The sequence below is a fragment of the Mobula birostris genome, chromosome 8 (genome assembly GCF_030028105.1).
Source record: "Mobula birostris isolate sMobBir1 chromosome 8, sMobBir1.hap1, whole genome shotgun sequence".
Classification (NCBI taxonomy): domain Eukaryota; kingdom Metazoa; phylum Chordata; class Chondrichthyes; order Myliobatiformes; family Myliobatidae; genus Mobula; species Mobula birostris.
In genome coordinates, this window is record NC_092377.1 from 132,817,419 (window position 1) to 132,839,405 (window position 21,987).

The following is a 21,987-nucleotide window of genomic DNA, read 5'->3' on the forward strand; positions in this document are numbered from 1 at the left end:
CCTGCCCTCAAGTTTACCTGGTCCATTTCTGACACCTCCTTCCCCTTTCTAGATCTTTCTGTCTCTGGAGACAGCTTATCCACTGATGTCCACTATAAGCCTACTGACTCTCACAGCTATCTGGACTATTCCTCTTCTCACCCTGTCTCTTGCAAAAACGCCATCCCCTTCTCGCAATTCCTCCGTCTCCGCTGCATCTGCTCTCAGGATGAGGCTTTTCATTCTAGGACAAGGGCGATGTCCTCCTTTTTTAAAGAAAGGGGCTTCCCTTCCTCCACTATCAACTCTGCTCTTAAACGCATCTCCCCAATTTCACGTACATCTGCTCTCACTCCATCCTCCCGCCACCCTACTAGGAATAGGGTTCCCCTGGTCCTCACCTACAACACCACCAGCCTCCGGGTCCAACATATTATTCTCCGTAACTTCCGCCACCTCCAACGGGATCCCACCACTAAACACATCTTTCCCTCCCCCCCCACCCCGCTTTCCGCAGGGATCGCTCCCTACGCAACTCCCATGTTCATTCGTCCCCCCCATCCCTCCCCACTGATCTCCTTCCTGGCACTCATCCATGTAAGCGGAACAAGTGCTACACATGCCCTTACACTTCCTCCCTTACCACCATTCAGGGCCCCAAACAGTCCTTCCAGGTGAGGCGACACTTCACCCATGAGTCGGCTGGGGTGATATACTGCGTCCGGTGCTCCCCCTCCCCCTCCCACTTTCAAATCTCTTACTCACTCTTCCTTCAGTTAGTCCTGATGAAGGGTCTCGGCCTGAAATGTCGACTGCACCTCTTCCTAGAAATGCTGCCTGGCCTGCTGCTTTTCCAAACACCCACTTTGGGATTCTGCCACCTGGTCTTACTTCAACTCTTTCACCCACTGAACATAAAACTGGGTAGTGGTAGCCTACTGTTGAAGCAGTCCAAACTCCCCAGTTACTAACGCCAGCCAAGGTATGAGACACTAACGTAATATCTAACACTGACTCAGTTCCTGTTGTTATGTCTATCCTTGTGCCTCTAACATCAGTCATACACACCAAATCCCTTTCTTCCATCAAATCTTCAATTACCTTTCCATTTGGATCTGTAATCTGATTCCGCACTCCCCCCCCCCATATTGTGCTATGAGCATTGAAATCTGCACACACTACTTCATGTCTGTTTCATCCTTGTATCCTTAATAGGCTGTCCAAATCCAACCTTTTACATGGATTGTAGTAGTTAATTATAACCACTCCCTCCCCTCTCTCCCACCACTATGTATTCCTGATCATCTCCTTTTTCCAGTACCCTATATGGTATACCTTGCTTGATTAACATAGCACAACCCCCTCCACCCCCTAGATTTCTACCTTCCCTTATCATTGTATACCCATGTACCACAAAGTCTAAAGTTGGTTTCAACCAAGTCTCCTGAATACACACTACATCCGGTTTTACAACCATTTCTTTAATAAACTGCTTGAATTCCTGGCTATTGGCCAGTAAGCTCCTTCCATTCCATTGTAAAAAAAATCACCATAATTAGTATTAACCAAATCATGACACTTCCTGGCTTGACTGATTAGTGAGGTTCTCCCGCACTTCCTCCCATGTCGGTCCTACTAACCCTAAATGGTTTACTGCTGTTTTTACCACCAGCTGAATTTTGTCACTTTTTGACTTTACCTCAGCCGTACTATTAATCACTCCTGCAATGAATGTTACTAGAGCCTTTTTGTCTACATAAATCCTGTCATTTGCTCTTTGTTGCATCTCTCGTATCCCTATTGCTCCCTGTTCATTAGTAGCATTATTCTGTTCTCTTGACATTCTTACAGCTTCTGCATAAGTGATCTTTCTTTTCACTCTTATTTCTTGAATTTTATTCTCCCGTCTCATAACCTCACACCCACTATATGCCACATAATGGGCTCCTCCACAACTGCAGCGTTTTGGTTTTACTCCTGTTCCACACTTTCCATATTCATGATCACCCCCACATCTAGCGCATCTCATCTGCCTTTTACAGTTTGTAGCTATGTGTCCAAACCTTTGACAATTATAGCACCTCAATGGCTTTGGCACATACACCCTTACCGGGTAACTCATGAAACCCAGGAACACCTTCCTTGGCACTCTTTCTTCTTCAAATTCAATCAATACTGATTCACTTTCCCTTTTCACTCCCTCCTTTGTTGTTTTCAGTCTTTGAACATTCATTACTTTCCCTCCTTTGATATTCCTCTTTGACTCCTCCATATTTATACTCATTGGTACCCCCATGATCACACCTTTACAGCCACTATTTTGTGCTCCCACCCTCCCTGTGTATTCCACCTTGCATTTTCCTATCTCTTTTAGCTTGAGTGCTTTCTCAAGTTGTTCTTCATTCGCACATCTTACCAATAAGTTGCCATCATTAAGGACTTCTGCAAATACTATTTCCCCCATCTTATTTGCCAGAGTTGTTGTTAGCACAAACGGGTTAATTTTCTTCATATGTCCCTGAGCCTTCTCATTAAACCTCATTATGGCAACACCTTCTCTCTGAACTTGTTCATCTTCCTCACTTTCAGAACGTTCTCCACTGTCATTTCTTATTCTTTTATTCCCTTTGCCTCGGTTTTCATTCATCCGTCCCCTCACTATCTCCTCATCCCCTTTATTTCTCCCTTCACAATACTCCATCTCTCCCCAGCTGCCTATCTCTAATCTCTAATCCCAAATCCCTATCCCGCTCCTTCTCCACTCTCTTTCCCTCAACCCGCCCTCTCATCTTGTCCGCCATTACCGGGCCCACACGACCCCCTCCCAGCAATTCCCGTTCCTTCCCCACTCTCGTTCCCTCAACAAGTTCCAAACCACATTCACGCATCGAGGCCTATAGAGGAAAACACTCCAACCAGCCAGCTAGCCTATCCCGCTGGCCGAGCACTAACCAAAGACTTCTTCTGTCTGTATCTTGTTTTACGGCGGTTGGCATCCAGCTTAATGTTGTTCGAAGGGCGGCTGCTATTTCAAAGCCCCGCCCAGGCTCCGTCACCTTTCGTCATCACGTCACCTACCGCGACAACGCGCATGCGCCGAAGACAATCCCACCCATCCCGTCGTTTTGGCGGGAAAGCGGAGATGATGTGAAGTTCTGGACGGTTTTGGCGCTTTTTACCACAGAGCTTCAGCGCGGCACGCGCAGTGCGGTATGCCGTCGTCTGATTGGCCCAGCCCCGCTCACGTGAGTAACGTCTATAAATAGCAGCGTGCAGGCGAGCAGCGGGTTACGGCAGGAGGTGGTGGGAGTGTGTTGCTGTGTGGAGTTTCTGAGAGTGAAATCGTGACGGACTGATTTCTCTCAGGACACAAGGGACAAGACCCGTGATCGAGAGTATTAGTGAGGAGCTAGTGCACCCTCGCCAGAAAGAAACTCTTGTGGGAGAAACGATCTCTAGCGCAATACCGAGAAAACATCTCTCTGGTCACAGGAGATGATTGAGCTGTCTGCCGTCTCGGCAGAGCGGGAAGTAACAGCATCAGGGAAAGAGGTTTGGGCAGCAGAGTTGCCCAGAAGGAAAAAGGGGCGAGAAGGATCAGGGGAATTGGGGTGTGTGAGTTCAGGAAAGAAGGCTGAGGTGTTGCTGTAGGTGATGAAGTCATGTCTGGGAGCTGGGAATCGGAGGTGAGTTCCCTGGGACCTTGGACACAGATGATGGATAGATGTACTCTTGATGGCTTTGAAAGGGAAAAGATGCTGTTGCTCCATCTCAAACCAGATTAATTCCTGCTTGTGGAGAGGCCCCAGCCACATTCATTCCTGTCAGTGGGGATTGATTCTCACCATTTTGCTTGAATGGCCATTTAGACTATTTCCCTCATGCTTGCAGTTCTGTGTCCCTATGGTGTTTTGTATCTCCCCAGATGTGAGACGAACAGTCACTGAATTTCTGTTTCCACAGATCATGCCTGCCATTTAACTATCTTCATCATTTTGTTCTTTTTTTTATGTCTTTTATTTCAACTTCTTATGTTTTCTCAAATGAGTTCTTGACTCCGAGACATGAATTGTGTGAAGTGAAAACTGGGCTTGTATTATTTCTCCTGTTTTATTGTTCAGGTGACAGCAGCATTATTTAAGTATTGAAGTATCTATGCCAACCATATAGTGTCTTTCCTACATGTAGAACATAGAGTGGTACAGCACATTACAGGCCCTTCGGCAATGTTGGGCCAACCCTCAAACCCTGCCTCCCATATAACCCCCTCACCTTAAATTCCTCCATATACCTGTCTAGTAGTCTCTTAAATTTCACTAGTGTATCTGCCTCCACCACTGACTCAGGCAGTGCATGGTAAAAAAAAGCCTTTCTCTAATATCCCTCTTGAACTTCCCATCCCTTACCTTAAAGTCATGTCCTCTTGTATTCAGCGGTTGGTGCCTTGGGGAAGGAGCGCTGGCTATCCACTCTTATCTATTCCTCTTAATATCTTATACACCTCTATCATGTCTCCTCTCATCCTACTTCTCTCAAGAGTAAAGCCCTAGCTCCCATAATCTCTGATCATAATGCATACTCTCTAAACCAGGCAACATCCTGGTAAATCTCCTCTGTACCCTTTCCAATGCTTCCACATCCTTCCTATAGTGAGGCGACCAAAACTGGACACAATACTCCAAGTGTGGCCTAACCAGAGTTTTATAGAGCTGCATCATTATCTCGTGACTATCCCTTGACTTATGAAAGCTAACACCCCATAAGCTTTCTTAACTACCTTATCTACCTGTGAGGCAACTTTCAGCGATCTGTGGACATGTACCCCCAAATCCCTCTGCTCCTCCACACTACCAAGTATCCTGCCATTTACTTTGTACTCTGCCTTGGAGTTTGTCCTCCCAAAGTGTACCACCTCACACTTCTCCAGGTTGAACTCCATCTGCCACTTCTCAGCCCACTTCTGCATCCTATCAATGTCTCTCTGCAATCTTTGACAATCCTCTACACTATCTACAACACCACCAACCTTTCTGTCGTCTGCAAACTTGCCAACCCCCGCTTCTACCCCCACATCCAGGTCGTTAATAAAAATCACGAAAAGTAGAGGTCCTAGAACAGATCCTTGTGGTACACCACTAGTCACAATCCTCCAATCTGAACGTACTCCCTCCACCACCACCCTCTGCCTTCTGCAGGCAAGCCAATTCTGAATCCACCTGGCCAAACTTTCCTGGATCCCATGCCTTCTGACTTTCTGAATAAGCCTACCATGTGGAACCTTGTCAAATGCCTCACTAAAATCCATATAGATCACATCCACTGCACTACCCTCATCTATATGCTTGGTCACCTCCTCAAAGAACTCTATCAGGCTTGTTAGACACGATCTGCCCTTCACAAAGCCATGCTGACTGTCCCTGATCAGACCATGATTCTCTAAATGGCCAGAGATCCTATCTCTTAAGAATCTTTTCCAACAGCTTTCCCACCACAGACGTAAGGCTCACTGGTCTATAATTACCCAGACTATCCCTACTACTGTTTTTGAACAAGGGGACAACATTCGCCTCCCTCCAATCCTCTGGTACCATTCCTGTGGACAACGAGGATATAAAGATCCTAGCCAGAGGCTCAGCAATCTCTTCCCTTGCCTCGTGGAGCAGCCTGGGGAGTATTCTGTCAGGCCCCGGGGACTTATCCATCCTAATGTATTTTAGTAACTCCAATACCTCCTTTCCCTTAATATCAACGTGCTCCAGAACATCAACCTCACTCATATTGTCCTCACCATCATCAAGTTCTCTCTCATTGGTGAATACCGAAGAGAAGTATTCATTGAGGACCTCGCTCACTTCCACAGCCTCAAGGCATATCTTCCCACCTTTATCTCTAATCGGTCCTACCTTCACTCCTGTCATCCTTTTGTTCTTCACATAATTGAAGAATGCCTTGGGGTTTTCCTTTACCCTCCTTGCCAAGGCCTTCTCATGCCCCCTTCTTGCTCTTCTCAGCCCCTTCTTAAGCTTCTTTTTAGCTTCCCTATATTCCTCAATAAACCCTTCTGATCCTTGCTTCCTAAACCTCATGTATGCTGCTTTCTTCCACCTGACTAGATTTTCCACCTCACTTGTCACCCATTGTTCCCTTACCCTACCATTCTTTTACTTCCTCACTGGGACAAGTTTATCCCTAACATCCTGTAAGAGCTCTCTAAACATCGACCACATGTTCATAGTATAATTCCCTGCAAAAACATCATCTCAATTCTCACCCGCAAGTTATAGCCTCATAATTTGCCCTTCCCCAATTAAAAATGTTCCTGTGAAATAAGTGAAATAATGAAATAAGTGCAAATGATTTTCAATGCGTAGTCAATCAGCATCTCACGCACTCCCCATCATTCCACAATATCATAGCTGATTTATGTACTGAAGGGCATTATTTCACTCATTTTGTGATCTGTGGTAGTTTTCATTCCTCTGATATTCTGACATACTTTCATTTCATCTGAAATGTAATCAGTGGTTGATCTTACTCAACTCTTGGGTGTAAATTCCAAGTATTTACCAACCTCTAAATAAAATTTCTCCTTGCGTCCAGCCCAGTGGGGCTCCCCTTTAATTTGAGCTTGTGATCGCTTGATTTTGTTTCCTAAATTGCAGGGACTATCCTTGCACACAAAATAAATATGTGGAATGTTGTCTCATCTGTTTTGCAACTGTGATAAAAGAAAATAGATATTCTACTGTGATAAATAATCTGGTATTTCAGGAAACATGTCTATCTTTCCAGGATGCAAGCAGGTTTAACGACATTGTCTGTTACTTTTCCGAAGAAGAGTGGGCAGAGCTGAGTGACTGGGAGAAACTCCGCTATAAGAATGTGAAGCGGAACTATGAAGCCATGCTCGCCATTGGTTTGTAGAAACCATTACTTTCCTGAATATTCTGTTTGGCATTTTCAGATGACACCTATTGGCATATGACTTTCCCACATGCCATCGCAGTGGATAAAGAGTTTGAAGGCTGTGTTCGTTTGAGCTTTCTATTTCCTCTGCTGATACACTGTCAGAATGTGTATAAATACAATTAATAGCCCTGTTCTGTAAGAATATTGATTCAAACACAAGAAAATCTGCAGATACTGGAAACCCAAGACAACACACGAAATGTTTGAGGATCACGGTAGGTCAGGCAGTATCTATGGAAAGAAACAAACAGTTGCCGTTTCGGGCTGAGGCCCTTCATCAGAACTCATGAAGGGTCTCAGCCTAAAGCATTGACTGTTTATTCCTCTCCACTAACTGGAATGCACAAGTCAAAAGAGATTGATTGTTTCAAAGTCTTAAGAACATAAGACATGGGAGCAGAATATGGCTATTTCACCCATCAAGTCTGCTCTGCCATTCCATCATGGCTGATTCGTTATCCCTCTCAATCCCATTCTTTTGACTTGTATCAGTAACCTGTGGCACCCTTAAGAGGCTATCAACCTACGCTTTATACGCAATGACACGTGCTTGTCATATTCAAATAATGAATGAAGCAAACACCCACCACAGTTAAAATCCCAGGATGAACTGGAATCATTATGCATTCTTGCCTAATGATCTTTCCTCTCTTCTGCCAAGCTGGCCCTAGTTGAAATCTTTGTTGTCTCCATGTTGGAAGCAATGTCACTGTAATCTCAGTCAAGAAGCAAGAGTTTAAGCAATCCAATTAGCACTTGCCTGTTAACACACTGAATACCTCAGCTTTGACCTATCCAACACAATGTGTGCAAAAGAATTGGCTAACGCTAAAAAAAATCTAAACAAAGGTTGTCTGCTAATTTGTCTTTCTGCTGACCAACACTCCAGCAATAAATGCCTGCTCAAGTTCAAAGTATTTATATGTCACCATACACTACCTAGTGGTTCATTTTCTTGCAGGCATTCACAGTAGAGCAATGAATTACAATTACAGTCAGTGAAAAACTACACAGACTGACAAACAACCAATATAAAAATAATGCGTAACTGCAAATACAATAATAATAATCGTGGTCAGAAATAAGTAACAAATAATATTGTGAACGTGAGTTATTAAGCCCTTAAAAGTGAGTCCGTAGAGTGATCAGTGCAGTGATGTCTTCAGTGAAGTTATCTGTACTGGTTCAGGAGCCTGATGGTTGAAGGGTAAGACCTGTTCCTGAACTGGATGGTGTTGGACATAACAGCTCCTTCACCTTCTCCCAATGGCAGCAGAGGTGGATGGTGGATATTCTTGATGCTAAATGCTTTATTGTGGCATCACTCAGTTGCTGGGAGGACTTTTCCTTTGATGGACGGTGGCGAATTCACCACTTTTTCTTGGCTTACCTTTTCTTGGGATTGGTATTTCCATACCAGGCCATGATGCACCAGTCAGGACACTCTCCGCTGTGCATCAGGTTTTCTGAAACGGGTAGATGAATGATTAATACTTTTCTGCAGAATAGTGCAAATTTATTCACAACATCAAGCAAACCATTGTCAGTGTTTTCTCCCAAATTAACAACATGGCTTTAAGGTGTGACATTGTGTGAGGAACAGAAGATACTTTAAAGTTATCCTGTCAAATTCTAACAGCAGTGCTGATGTGGCTGTCTGTGATCTGTGACTGTTCAAGACATTGGAAGACCATGTGGGAAGTCTATTCAGCAAATTAAATGAAATACTGGATTTACAAAGAACCTCGTAAAAATAGTAAGTGCTCTGAATCTGAAGAGCATCCCCAAAACACACAAAACTGGAGTAAGGGAAGATGTTATCCCCTGCTCGAGAGATCACTTAAAAACAACAAATATTAAAGTGAGCAATGGAGTACTGTGAAAATACCTTGGATGAGGGTGTGTTCTCCATAGTGCTTGATACGTACTGCTTTCATTAAACTAAACATGCACTGTCTCTACAAGTTATACAACATTCAAAATGCACTGGGATGTTTATGGCAAGATTTTCCAGCAACATATTCCAAATCTGTGACCACTGCATTAAAAATGACAAGGGTATCGTGTGCATTGGAGCTCCACTGTCTCCAAGTTTGGCTCTTATGTCACACAAAAGGCAATTCAAAAGCACAGTAAATGCCTACTCTGCTGGTGATGGCCTCATGTTTTAATACTAAATAAATGTCTGTTAAAGCACAAGATAAGTTTAAAATTAAACAGTGACACAAACATACAAACACACATGAATTCGGAAATGAATGTGACCAAGAATCAAATTCCTGCCTAATAACTTCCTTCCAAAATAATGTGTGATCACTCTAAGATTTCTTTGTCACTAGAGGAAATGAGCACACCTAACTGCCTTGCGATTAGTCCAAAGTTCCTTGTGCAGTTTAGCTTGTTTTCATTTCCTTGTGAGAGTTTCCTAACCAATAGCACAATAATATTCCCATTAAGCCCTGGTCATGCATTCCTTTTTGGATAATGATGTTTCTCTTCAAGTCTAAAAATGAACCTTTTGTTGTATTTGATTGTGACTTTTGGAATTAAACTATCCCCTCTTAACCTTCCTAGTTATCTTGTGCTTGTAAATTTAGTGAAACAAAATACTGGCATTATCAGCAATAGATGATGGACACATTTTACTTTTCACAGGACTGAATGTACCAAAGCCTGAATTCATGGGATGACAAAGCAGAGGGTGTCAGCCCCATTTATATGAATCAAGTGACTCAGATGAGGAGTGGACACCCAATCTTCTTTCCAAAAAGTCACAAAGTAATTTGAATTTATTATTTGTTGAAATATTTGATGCAGTTGTTAACACAAATTCTACTGCAAAGTTTGGTCTTGAGCCGGTTGAATATATTATTAAAGAGAGTTAATACTAAAGTTTAGAGAGAAGGTAAAGTGTTGCAGTTTCCTATTGCTTTGCTGATACGGTGTAAGTTTACTTTTATGATACAGTATGTTGCTTTTAATTTAAGCTCTAAATAAATATCAAAGCTCAGTTTATTTTCATATGAACAATTACATGCCTGAACGCACAAAGTAAAATGTACCTGCAAAAGTATCGCAGGCACATAGTATCATATCAGCAGTATTCACAGGAAAAACATAAAATAAACAGAGAATAATAAAAACTTTTACAGTACAGAACAGAATCAGAACAAAAAACAAGGTCAATTTTAGTTCAAAGTGATTTAGAAGTTTCTAAACCATAGTGATTGGTGTATATACTGGATTTTCCAGAAATGCCAGGCAGTTGGGATAAAAATTACTTTTCTTAACCTGAACTGATGATTCACTTTTTATTTCCAAGGGATGAGAACCTTTATACTTCCTTTTACAAGTCAATATAGCCAGGGAGCTAAGAGGACTGTTGTCAAGGTAGGAAAAGGAAATAATCACAGAATAAATTAATATCTTTATATTCACCATTAATAGCATGGTCACCTACATCAGCATTTCTATTTCTAAAGAAGAAAATGATTGAATTGTTTGGATTTTCATGATCACTGCTGTTGAATTTATGTGCTAAAGTTAGCAACAATATTTTGGTATTCAGGACAGGACAATTGTTACACAAAATTTGTTAGGTACACCAGCTGCCATTTCAAATTACTGTTGATGTCATTGTGAAATGTTAATTTGCACCTTCTCTGAGGATTGAGTGTAATATGAAAGACGATCGGAGACAAGTAAAAACAAGGTATGTCAAATCTCCTCTCACTCCCCTGATTCAAATCAGATGTGTTTCCTTCGTTTGTTCTGGTTTTGTGGGCAGGACAGTTGTTAATTTCCAAACAACTTATTTAATTATTATATTCAAATATTATCATCTGCCAATGTCAACAAATATTATTTCATAGAATGGTATGAAAGATGTGGCCTTTACAGAAATTAACAACATGGGGTTGTCACTGCTTTTATTTGTTGATTGGTTTGGGAGTTCAACTGAAAAACAATATAAGAACTAGTAGGAATAGAAAACAAAACTTTGCTACGTTATTCTGAAGCACTGTTTGAGCATCACACTTTGCCCTAAATTGTCACATCACAGGTCACACCCTGTTCATACAATGACAAACGTGAAGATTTGAATGAAGTCACTGAGGAACATGGCTCAATGAAGGAAGATCCAGTTTTCGTTAAATGAATCAAAAGAGCAGCAGGTAATTTTGGTTTCTAAAGGTGAAGCTCTAAGTAGAGACCAAAAATTGACTTTCATTTATTAAGATAAATAATGGGGGAATATGATCTAACTTCCATGATAGCTATTTTTAGATGGATTTATGAATAAATTGCATTATATACATCTGTACTTACTGTTCAAACTGACTTGAAATAATAATGGGACATAACATAGGGTTCATCCACTGTGTACATATGGGTAGAAATTAAAGATAAAAATGGAATCACTGGGATTACACTGCAGATTCCCCAGTAGCCTCTGGGTCATTGAGGAATGGATATTTGATTAGATTAGATTCAACTTTATTGTCATTGTGCCGAGTACAGATACAAAGCCAATGAAATGTAGTTAGCATCTAACCAGAAATGCAAAGAATTGTGTTATTTACAAAATAACTGAATAAAATTAAGTGCTATAGCACACAAATATAAATGTACTGAGACAGTAGAAAGTCCATGGTTAGGGTGAGATGCATCCTTGATAATGCTTTTCGCCCTGCCCAGGCAGCGTTTATGGTAGATGTTCTCAATGGTGGGTAATTAGGGAGATTATGCAGGGAGATTAGGAAAAACTGTAAAACCAACAGGGTATCAACCAGAGTTATATTCCCATTGCTCAATATAGTGTGTAAGCTCCTTCGCACAGGAGGTTTTGATGGGACAGAATTTGTTTTGTGCATCCCGGTGGGTTTCATATATCAATGTGTAAATCGTCCAATATGAGGAGGGCCCAGACTGGACCTGGTGCTGGGAAATGTGTCTGGCCAGGCAAAATGCATTATAATGGTGGGCATGCATTTAACGTGTGAGGTGGTAAGTTCAAAGCAGATGTGCAGGGCAGGCTGTTGCACAGAAAGCGCTTGGTGCTTGGAATGTATTGCCATGGGTGGCAGTAGAGGCAAATATGATTCAGGCTTTGAAGAGTTTTCCTAGAAAGACATATCAGTGTGAAGTGAGTGGATGGATGTGGATGTTGTATGGACAGATGGGATTTGTTTATATCAGTACTAAACTACTAGTGTAATTAGTTTGGCACAACATTACAGGCTGGCCTGTTCCCATGTTGTACTGTTCTATGTTGTATTAATTTAATTTGTTTAATCTTTGCTCATTTTGTGTTATTCCAGCTGTCTCCACCAAAAATATGTTTGGATCAACAAATGACAAATCAACCAACGTGTCTGCGAGAAGACGGTATGGTTTACGAAATAAAGAGAAGAAAAATTACATTGAGGAACAAGAGCTTCGTGATGACGACTACCTTTGTAGGTCCAAATTACTATGTATCAGTCTATTTCTTTGAAGCAAGCATAATATATTGGGAGAATTGTGGTGTGATACAATGGAATGGGAGGCTATAGGAATGATGGAACAATGAGACGTGTAGAATATTTGGGAAAAGAGTGCTGACATGTTGGATCAGAGTCTATGATTTCTTTTTAACTTTGATGGACAGTGTTAAATTTACTTCTGCACCTTGCAGTATGGTCAGCATCTTCTTGGTCCAGTTTATATTAATTTGCTGATATTTTTCATGGGTTGTTTTGCCACCTACAGTTGAATCCAGGGCAAGCTGGGAAATATTACAGTCTGCCTTCTACGAAACCGATAACTTCAACTGATCCTTATGATAACCTACAATGAAGAAACAAAATATGGCTTGAAATAGTTAGCATTCTTAAGCTGCTGTTGTCAATGGTGATCAACCCGATGTAATGAAGCAAGTACCACAGTTGATTCTCTTCCACCTTTATTAGTAGCAAGGTACAAGAGAGAACCTTCCATCTGCACTCACAGAGAGTCAGCCACTCGAAGTCTCTCTGTCTTAGCACAGAGTTTTTTATACTATCTTTGTCACAAAAGCCTAGCAACAGTGATAGTCTGCGACAAAGGCCACTTAATCACCTAAAACAGAGGTAAACATACTTGACAAAGGATACTTAATCACATCAACACTCACAACATGCTGGAGGAACTCAGCAGGTCGGGCAGCATCCGTGGAAATGATCAGTCAACGTTTCGGGCCAGAACCCTTCGTCAGGACTGAAGAGGGAAGGGGCAGAGGCCCTATAAAGAAGGTGGGGGGAGGGTGGGAAGGAGAAGGCTGGTAGGTTCTAGGTGAAAAACCAGTAAGGGGAAAGATAAAGGGATGGGAGAGGGGAAGCAAGGAGGTGATAGGCAGGAAAGGTGAAGCAGGAATAGGAGAAAACACAATGGGTAGTAGGAGGAGGCGGAACCATGAGGGAGGTGATAGGCAGCTGGAGGAGGGGGCAGAGTGAAATAGAGATAGGGGAAGGGAGGTGGGGAGGGAACTACCGGAAGGTGGAGAATTCTATGTTCATACCAAGGGGCTGGAGACTACTTAGACGGTATATGGGGTGTTGCTCCTCCAACCTGACCACCTCCTTCCTTGCAGCGTAAGTGCTACACCTGTCCCTACACCTCCTCTCTTGCCACCATTTAGGGCCCCAAACAGTCCTCCAGATGAGCCAACGCTTCACTTGTGAGTCTGTTGGGGTCGTCTATTGCATCCGGTGCTCACGGTGCGGCCTCTACATCGCTGAAACCCGATGCAGTTTGGGGAACCGCTTCGTCAAGCACCTCCGCTCTGTCCACCTCAACAAACAGGATCTCCCAGTAGCCACCCACTTCAACTCTGCTTCCCATTCCCATTCGGATATGTCCATACATGGCCTCCCCTACTGCCATGATGAGGCTAAACTCAGGTTGGAGGAGCAACACCTCATATACCATCTAGGTAGTCTCCAGCCCCTTGGTATGAACATAGAGTTCTCCAACTAACGGTAATTCCCTCCCCCTCCCTTCCCCTATCTCTATTTCACTCTGCTCCCTCCCCCAGCTGCCTATCACCTCATGGTTCCGCCTCCTTCTACTACCCATTATGTTTTCCCCTATTCCTTCTTCACCTTTCCTGCCTATCACCTCCTTGCTTCCCCTCCCCCATCCCTTTATCTTTCCCCTTACTGGTTTTTCACCTAGAACCTACCAGCCTTCTCCTTCCCACCCTCCCCCCACCTTCTTTATAGGGCCTCTGCCCCTTCCCTCTTCAGTCCTGACGAAGGGTTCTGGCCCGAAACGTTGACTGATCGTTTCCACGGATGCTACCCGACCTGCTGAGTTCCTCCAGCGTGTTGTGAGTGTTGCTTTGACCCCAGCATCTGCAGATTATTTTGTGTTAATTTAATCACATCAGGCAGATGTAAACAGAGAACAGAGTATAATTGTCACATCCTACGTATGAGACTCAGCATTCACATGTCAGCTGGACAAATTGATCTTTTAACATCTCAATACAAAAGAACAGTCAGATCAATGGATATTCCAGCTACTCAAATAAAGCAGAATTTAATAATTTAGATAAAAGACTATACCAAAATTAAGGAAGGAATGTCCTGCCTTAACTTCATCAGCAACCACCTTTTGTCGAAACCAAAATGTGTGAAAACTAGGAGATGTCTTTTGTGGGTCTGTGTGAGTTTGTACCTGATCTTGCTCCAGTGAAGCAGCTGTGAGACATTATTCAAACATACTGCGGTTACAGACATAGTCGGTACTTAAACCAAAGTTGAAATTTAAACATGAAACCAAAAGGTGTGAAAAGTCAGGAGAGAATAGTTTAACAAACCAGAATACACAGGCTCAACCTTAACCATCATTTACAGGAATCTGAGAATCCCCCCAATTCCCTTAAAACTTTATCACTGTCATAACTTTTCATCTTATTTTCAAATCTTAGCAATCTGATCTTAATATGAAAATAAATGATTTGACTTAAATGTCATAATTTCTGATGTATTTTTGTCACTAATTATCTCAATGCAGATTCCTATCAACTCACTATATTTTCCCAGGGGATTTCTTACTTTGCAGTTACAAATGAATTCTGTCATATTACACAAGTGTCTGAGGTAACCTGCAGATCATGAAAAACAAGTACAGTAATATTTCAGTATTAATTCCCATGATCTGAACTTCAGAATGAAATGTTTTGCTGTTTTACATTTCACAGGTGTTGACTTATTTGCTGACTATTTCCAGAATTTTCTGCTTTCATTTCAGATTTCCAGACCATGTGGTTATAGATTTTTATCTTTTTGTGACTGGTTGCTGTCGCAGTCTTGATTCTACAACTAATTGTCCATTTTCCCCTCTTCATAAGAAGATTGCAGTTGCCAACAATTTCATTTACCATTTTTAAAGTGAATATTTCATTTTGTCTCCATCACTCTTATGCTACTTCATAATTTCCTGAGCCTATTTTACCCAAAAATAAATGTAAACACTAATTCATCATGTTTTTGTTTGTGAAAGTACCCCCCTTTTAGAAAGTATGCAACCACTTTACTTCATTGGATACTTGATCAAATTTCATAACTTTTCTTTAACCTTTTTAAAGCAGTTTTATTAGAGTTGATCCTATTTGCCATGACACTGTTACCTTTAAACATTTTCTTTGCATTTCACTTGGCTTATTATTACAGTATTATGTTTGATCACCATGAGTTTTCTCTAAGTTTATAATGCATTTCATTGGCTTTGTATCTGTACTCGGCATAATGACGATAAAGTTGAATCTAATCTAATATAATCCAAATGAACACTTAGTTGTAATTGATTGGTCTTTTGAATGAACCAGTCCAATCTTAACCCAAAATATTCATGTTAACCTACGGCTGACCGAATGAAGTGACTTCGATGCAGAAAAAATGCTGGTAAACACAGCAGGCCAGGCAGCATCTGTAGGAAGATAGGTTCCTGACGAAGGTTCCTGGCCTGAAACGTCAACTGTACCTCTTCCTATAGTTGCTGCCTGGCCTGCTGTGTTCACCACCATTTTTTGTGTGTTTGGCTTGAATTTCTAGCATCTGCAGGTTTCCTCATGTCTGCATAATGAAGTGACTTTTCACATATCTCCATTGTTAATCTGACTTACTAGGAATGTCTCCACATATAGCTCATAGCAATGGAAAATAGTATTTTTTTCTCAGCAATGCACACACAAAATACTAGAATAATTCAGCAGGGCAGGCACCATCCATGGAAAAGAGATGATCAAGTTTGATGAAGTGTCGGCCCAAAAGGTCATCTGTTTACTCTTTTTAATAGAAGCTGCCTAACCTGCTTAGTTCCTCCAGCATGTTAAGTGTGTTGCTTGAATTCTAGCATCTGTAGATTTTCTCATGTTTGGAGTAATTATTTTTCCAGATGCTTTGCACAGCATCCAGTTCATGATGGTATTATATTCAAAGACATGCAGTAAAATTATATCCATCATGGATCATTTAGCCTTTCTCAGCACCAGCTCCCACTAGCTATAGGAACAGCAACATCCTGATCAGTTCTTAACTTTGTATTTTAGTTTGTGAAGCCTGCGAGACATTTTTTATTGAAGAATGCCCTGTGCATGGTCCACCCATCTTTATGAAGGACACTGTTGTGGATTTCAATCAACCAGACAGAGCACGTTTAACTCTTCCTGAGGGTCTCTACGTAACCTCATCAAAAATTCAGAAAGCTGGTCTTGGTGTCTGGAATGAAGGGAAGGTTATTCCCAGGGGTGTTCATTTTGGACTATATGAAGGGGAGGTTTCTAGTGAAGAAGCAGCTGCTGTCAGTGGATATTCATGGGTGGTAAGTAGCTCTTGCAGTTAAGAAAAGCAATACTCCACATATTAGGTTGCACCTGTTGAAGAGAATTGTGGGAGCAAATATGTTCCTACTAGCTTGAGACCAGCTAAACACCACCACAGGGAAAACAGTGAAAGGACAGTATGTTCAGAAAATGTTCCCCATAGCTGATAATCCTGTCTTCCATTACTACCACCATCATTATTTGTACACTGCTTAACTTTGGCATTAAATTATACTTCATTGGAATTAGGGAACGAGCTACAGACAAGTATTCTCAGCTGAGAAAAATACAGAACTTCTGACCCTTAATTTCTCTCTTCTCACCATGTTCCAGTGATTCTCAATACCATTCTCACACTAGCAAGCTTTGTTCTTTCCCACTGTCAGCTAAACTGATACTCTGTCACGTTCCTGCTCTGTTACCCTTCCTTTTATTCTGATTTCTACTGGATTGAGAGTACACTGAATGTTTGTGGCCAACAGGAAATGATCAGAACTTTGTAGTAGCTAAAGAACCTTTAACTACCATGCAAAACTTTTTAAAGTTGTACTGAATTCCAAATATATGTTCTAGTAGCTCATTTGCCACATGATTTGAGTCCCAGGAATATTGTTGGAGTGCTGTGGTTTTAAAGCTTAAGCTCATTAAACAGATTAAAGGATAATTAATTGAATCGATAGTATGGAAAATTATGCAAACTTCATGCTTATCTTCTTCATTAATCAAGAAGTTGTACCAAAATATTTTTCCATAGATCAGTAAGGCAAACAATAACCTTGAGTACATAGATGCCCAGGATGAAGCTAAATCAAACTGGATGAGGTAAGGAAAGATTTAGACAATGATGGATAACTGATTTTGAATGTTCCAGAAGAATCGACACTTTCTCTGATAATTGTGTTCTCTAGCTAAACGAACGTTTCTCCTCAGACCAGGCCAAGACCGACAAATTCTTTCTCAAAGCTCGTCATCCTGTGCCTCCAACTGATGCTGCAGTAACGTCAACTGCATTGGTGCTGATTCAACGCACCCAGGCTGAGCTCATCAATTTCATCAAGTTTTCCTCTAACTTTCCTGCCCTTACATCCACTTGGTCCATTTCTGACAGCTCCATCCTATTTCTTGATCTTTCTGCCTCCATCTGTGGAGCCAAACTGTCGACTGCCATTTTTATCAACCTACCGATTCCAATGGTTTTCTTGACTATACCTCCTCCCACCCAATCTCTTGTTCAAAAAAAAAATTCTGCTTTCTCAGTTCTTTCATCTCTGCCACATCTGTACCCAGGATGAGGCTTTCCTTTCCAGGATATCAGAGATGTACTCTTTCTTCAAAAACTGGGTTTTCTCTTCCTCCACTGTTGATGCTGCCCTCACTCGCATCTCCTCCATTTCCTGAACACTTGCACTCATCCTATCTTCCCACCGCTTTAACAGTGACATAGTTCCTCTTCTCCTTACCTACCACCCCATGAGCCAATGCATCTAACACATCATTCTTTGCAACTTCTGCCATCTCCAAAGGGATTCTATCAGCAAATGTATCTTTCCTTACTCCGTCTCTCTGCTTTCCACAACCATTTGTCCCTCCCCACTAAACTCTCTCCTAGCACTTACCCCTGCAAGCTGGCCAAATTACTACACCTGCCCATTCACCTCCTTCCTCGCCTACATTCAGGGCCCCAAATAGTCCTTCTGGGTGAGGCAACACGTCACCCGCGAATCTACTGGAGTCGTCTCTTGTGTCCTGTCCTCCCAAGGTGACCTCCTTTATGTTTGGAAGACCCATCGTAAATTGTGGGACCACCTTGTCAAGTACCAACACTTGATCCATCAACGCTTTAATTCTGATTCCAATTTGCATTCCTGTTCTGAAATGTCGGTCCATGGTTTCCTCTTGTTCCACTGGGTAGTCTCTATCATGATGGTATCAATATTTATTTCTTCATGTGGTTAAAAAAATCCTCTCCCTCCCCTCTTCTTCTATTTCCAACTCTGGCCTCTAACCTTTTCTCTCTATCACCTCTCCCATCAGGTTCCTTCCTTTCCAGCCCTTTATCTTTCATACCCACTGAATGTCACCTATCACTTTCTATCTATCCTCCTTTAGATTCCCCACCTTCTTAATTCTGTTGCTTTTCCCTTTCCTATCCTGTCTGTAAAAAGGGTGTTGGTCTAAAATGGTGACTATTTATTCATTTCCATTGATGTTGCCTGGCCTGCTGAATTCCTCCAACATTTTGTGCATGTTTCTCTGGGTTCCTTGCGTCTGCAGAGTTTCATGTGTTGAAAATAATCAGCCTGCCATGTTTCGATCTGACTGGGATACTGAAACCACAGTTTAAACTCAGGCATAGATTCTGAGATCTGTTGGAGTCACAGCAAGTCTCAGGAAAATATTAACCCACTTCACATCATGCTTCCTCTCTCCTGTTGGTTTTTACCCTCCTGTTAATATCACTGTCAGAATATTCTGCATCTAAGTTGTGTGAGATTGCTTTATCTAGACATCAGATTTGAAGTTGAATCATAAAGATGTGTGCTATTTGAAGTCTGCTGTTGGGAAAATGTTTTGTACCTTGTTGCCAGAGGAACATTGTTTTGTTTTGGCTTCTCTGATTCATTAGACTTTGCCAATAGACCTCACTTTCTGTGTTCACTCCACAATTTTAGGTTGTTCACTTTGTATTTGCTTCTTGTGTTCCAGGTTTGTGAACTGTGCCAGAAAGGAGGAGGAACAGAACCTGGTTGCCTTCCAGCACTGTGGAAACATTTACTACAGGACGTGTAAGCCAGTTCCTGCTCACTGTGAGTTACTGGTCTGGTACGGTGATGATTATGCCAAGGAGCTGGGAATCAGGAAGCAAAATGTGAGCATTCTGATCAATTTAACAAACTCCAGGAAAACAATATGTTTACTGTAAATAGATTATGGGTGTTTCAAGTGGATCGTATGATACTATCAAAAACAACGTAGCAATAGTCATGTAGATGAGATATTTGACGAAAGTTAAAGCACACAGAATTGCACTGAACGATATTATGGGTGTCAACAGCATGTATATTTTGTGGATACATTGATTTATTTAAAAAAACACAGTTGGACCATCTCAGTCTTGTACCTGTGAGCATATTGACAGATGTAGTCAATTCCCTTGCCCTGCTGTGGACCTCAGCGATTCCCAGCTTGTGATTTTATCTGACATGTACATTTTGCTTCTCTGTTACCCATTTTAACGGACGGACTGTCACAGAGGCTAGAGGAATTGTTAAAGATTAATACATGGAGGAGATCAGAGATAGAATCCATCATCCTTGATTATTTATGGAAATCCTGCAGAGTTTCATAAATTTGTCCCCTCCACCCCGCCCCCCCCCCCACAGTCTTAGAAATAATGTCTCAGGGCATCTCAGTAATGATGAAGCAATTACAGATCTCACGTTCAAATTGATTCTTGTATATTTTGCTGAAAGTGATATTTTCTGTTTTTTCTCTCTCCAGTATCACATCAAGTGAGCCAGAGTGACTGTTATCCTTGCCCTCAGTGCAACATTGCATTTACCACAACAGATTTCCTTAAACGGCATTTGAGACGACACGCTGCAGCGTCCAGACCAACATCAACTGGAGAACCATCGTCCTCCAATGTAAACCAAGATGGTCAGAGTCCAGTGTCGAAACATAGGCAGGATCCATTCACAGTATCCGATACAAAGAGGACATTTGCCAAGTCAGATTACTCTCAAGCTGGCAAAGAGGAGAGAGAGCATGAATGTCTGGACTGTGGGAAGAGTTTCACACAGGTAGGGAGCCTCCATCAGCACCAGCGGACCCACACCGGAGAGAGGCCGTATAAATGTTCCGAATGTGGGAAGAGTTTCACATGGGCAGGAAACCTCCACCTACACTAGCTGACCCACACCGGAGAGAGGCCGTATAAATGTTCTGAATGTGGAAAGGGTTTCACACGGGCAGGAAACCTCCACCGACACCAGCGGACCCACACCGGAGAGAGGCCGTATAAATGTTCCGAATGTGGGAAGAGTTTCACGGTGTCAGGCTACTTCCATCAACACCAGCGGATCCACATCGGAGAGAAGCCCTATAAATGTTCCGAATGTGGGAAGAGCTTTGCTTATCTTCACCAGCAGAAATCTCACACTTGTGTTGAAACTTTTCACGTGTGTGGGAATGTCTTCATGGATCCATCAGCTTACACAAAGGGTTGTATTGAACAATAACGAACACAACGGTAATCAAGTCCGTATTAACGTTCAATGAAACTTTCTAAATGACGTCGAATGGTTTTTTAAATTTCAAATTGTATTTTTTACTTTACGTCCCGTGTTTTACTCTTTTTGATGATATATTTATGTGAAGTTTTGCTATACAGGGACGGGTCCCGTCGTTTCCCACAACCTGCGTGAATTGGAATTTGAGGGACGATATCACTGTTGCATGTTCCACCCTCTCTGTCATGGCAGCATCTGCCGATCTTCCGACTCTGTTTTTATTATGTTTAACAGATGTTTCAGTGATGAAACAAGTTTAATTCGTATCGTTCTGCATTGTACGTAATTAAAACATTGCCGAGTAAAGTTATTGACCTGCACCCCACGTTGTGCGGGTAAGATCTGTTAATGTTAATACACTAATTGTTCTCTGAATAAACGTGACCGAATTGTTGTTTTAGAGGTGGTTGCGTAAAATCCTATGTCCATTGCGCACCGCATTGCCGGTTGTTCAAGGGAAGTGTAAATCTGCTCAGCATGCTTCCGGCGTTGGTCACCGTGTAATCCCCTCTTACCTTAGCACCAAACCTTTGTAGCTCACTGCACTTCATCCCTGCTGGTTGCAGTCTAACTGCGCATTTGTCGTCCAGCATTCACAGTCTTTGTTTTGCCGAAAATCTAACGACTACCCTGACTACTACCACAGACTGCGACCGGCTACCACCGAGGTCTGTGTCCGGATCGCTTGATACATAGTCTTTGCTCATCCGGCGTGCGTAAAGTTCCACAAAGTGGGCGACTGGAATCTGGTAGGTACGAGAGTCGAATCAGGAATTTCGGACGATTCAACGCGAGAAACGAAATGCTGTGTTCGATAAACATACATAATAAATGTGAGATGAGTATAAAGTTGAAGTTGTAATGTGCACTGTCTGGAGACTCCCCGCCCTCACTGCGGGC

General features: G+C 42.0%; 1 protein-coding gene across 1 annotated transcript in view; it reads left to right on the plus strand.

The window, feature by feature from the left end:
* Window positions 1-21,036, plus strand: part of LOC140202063 (uncharacterized) — a 381,219-nt gene extending 360,183 nt beyond the window's left edge. Inside the window, 6 exon segments of the mRNA XM_072266920.1 lie at window positions 2,997-3,189; window positions 6,772-6,895; window positions 12,270-12,407; window positions 17,726-17,852; window positions 19,502-19,602; window positions 20,297-21,036. Coding sequence (XP_072123021.1) covers window positions 2,997-3,189; window positions 6,772-6,895; window positions 12,270-12,407; window positions 17,726-17,852; window positions 19,502-19,602; window positions 20,297-21,036 — 1,423 coding nt within the window.
* Window positions 21,037-21,987: the final 951 nt, after the last annotated feature.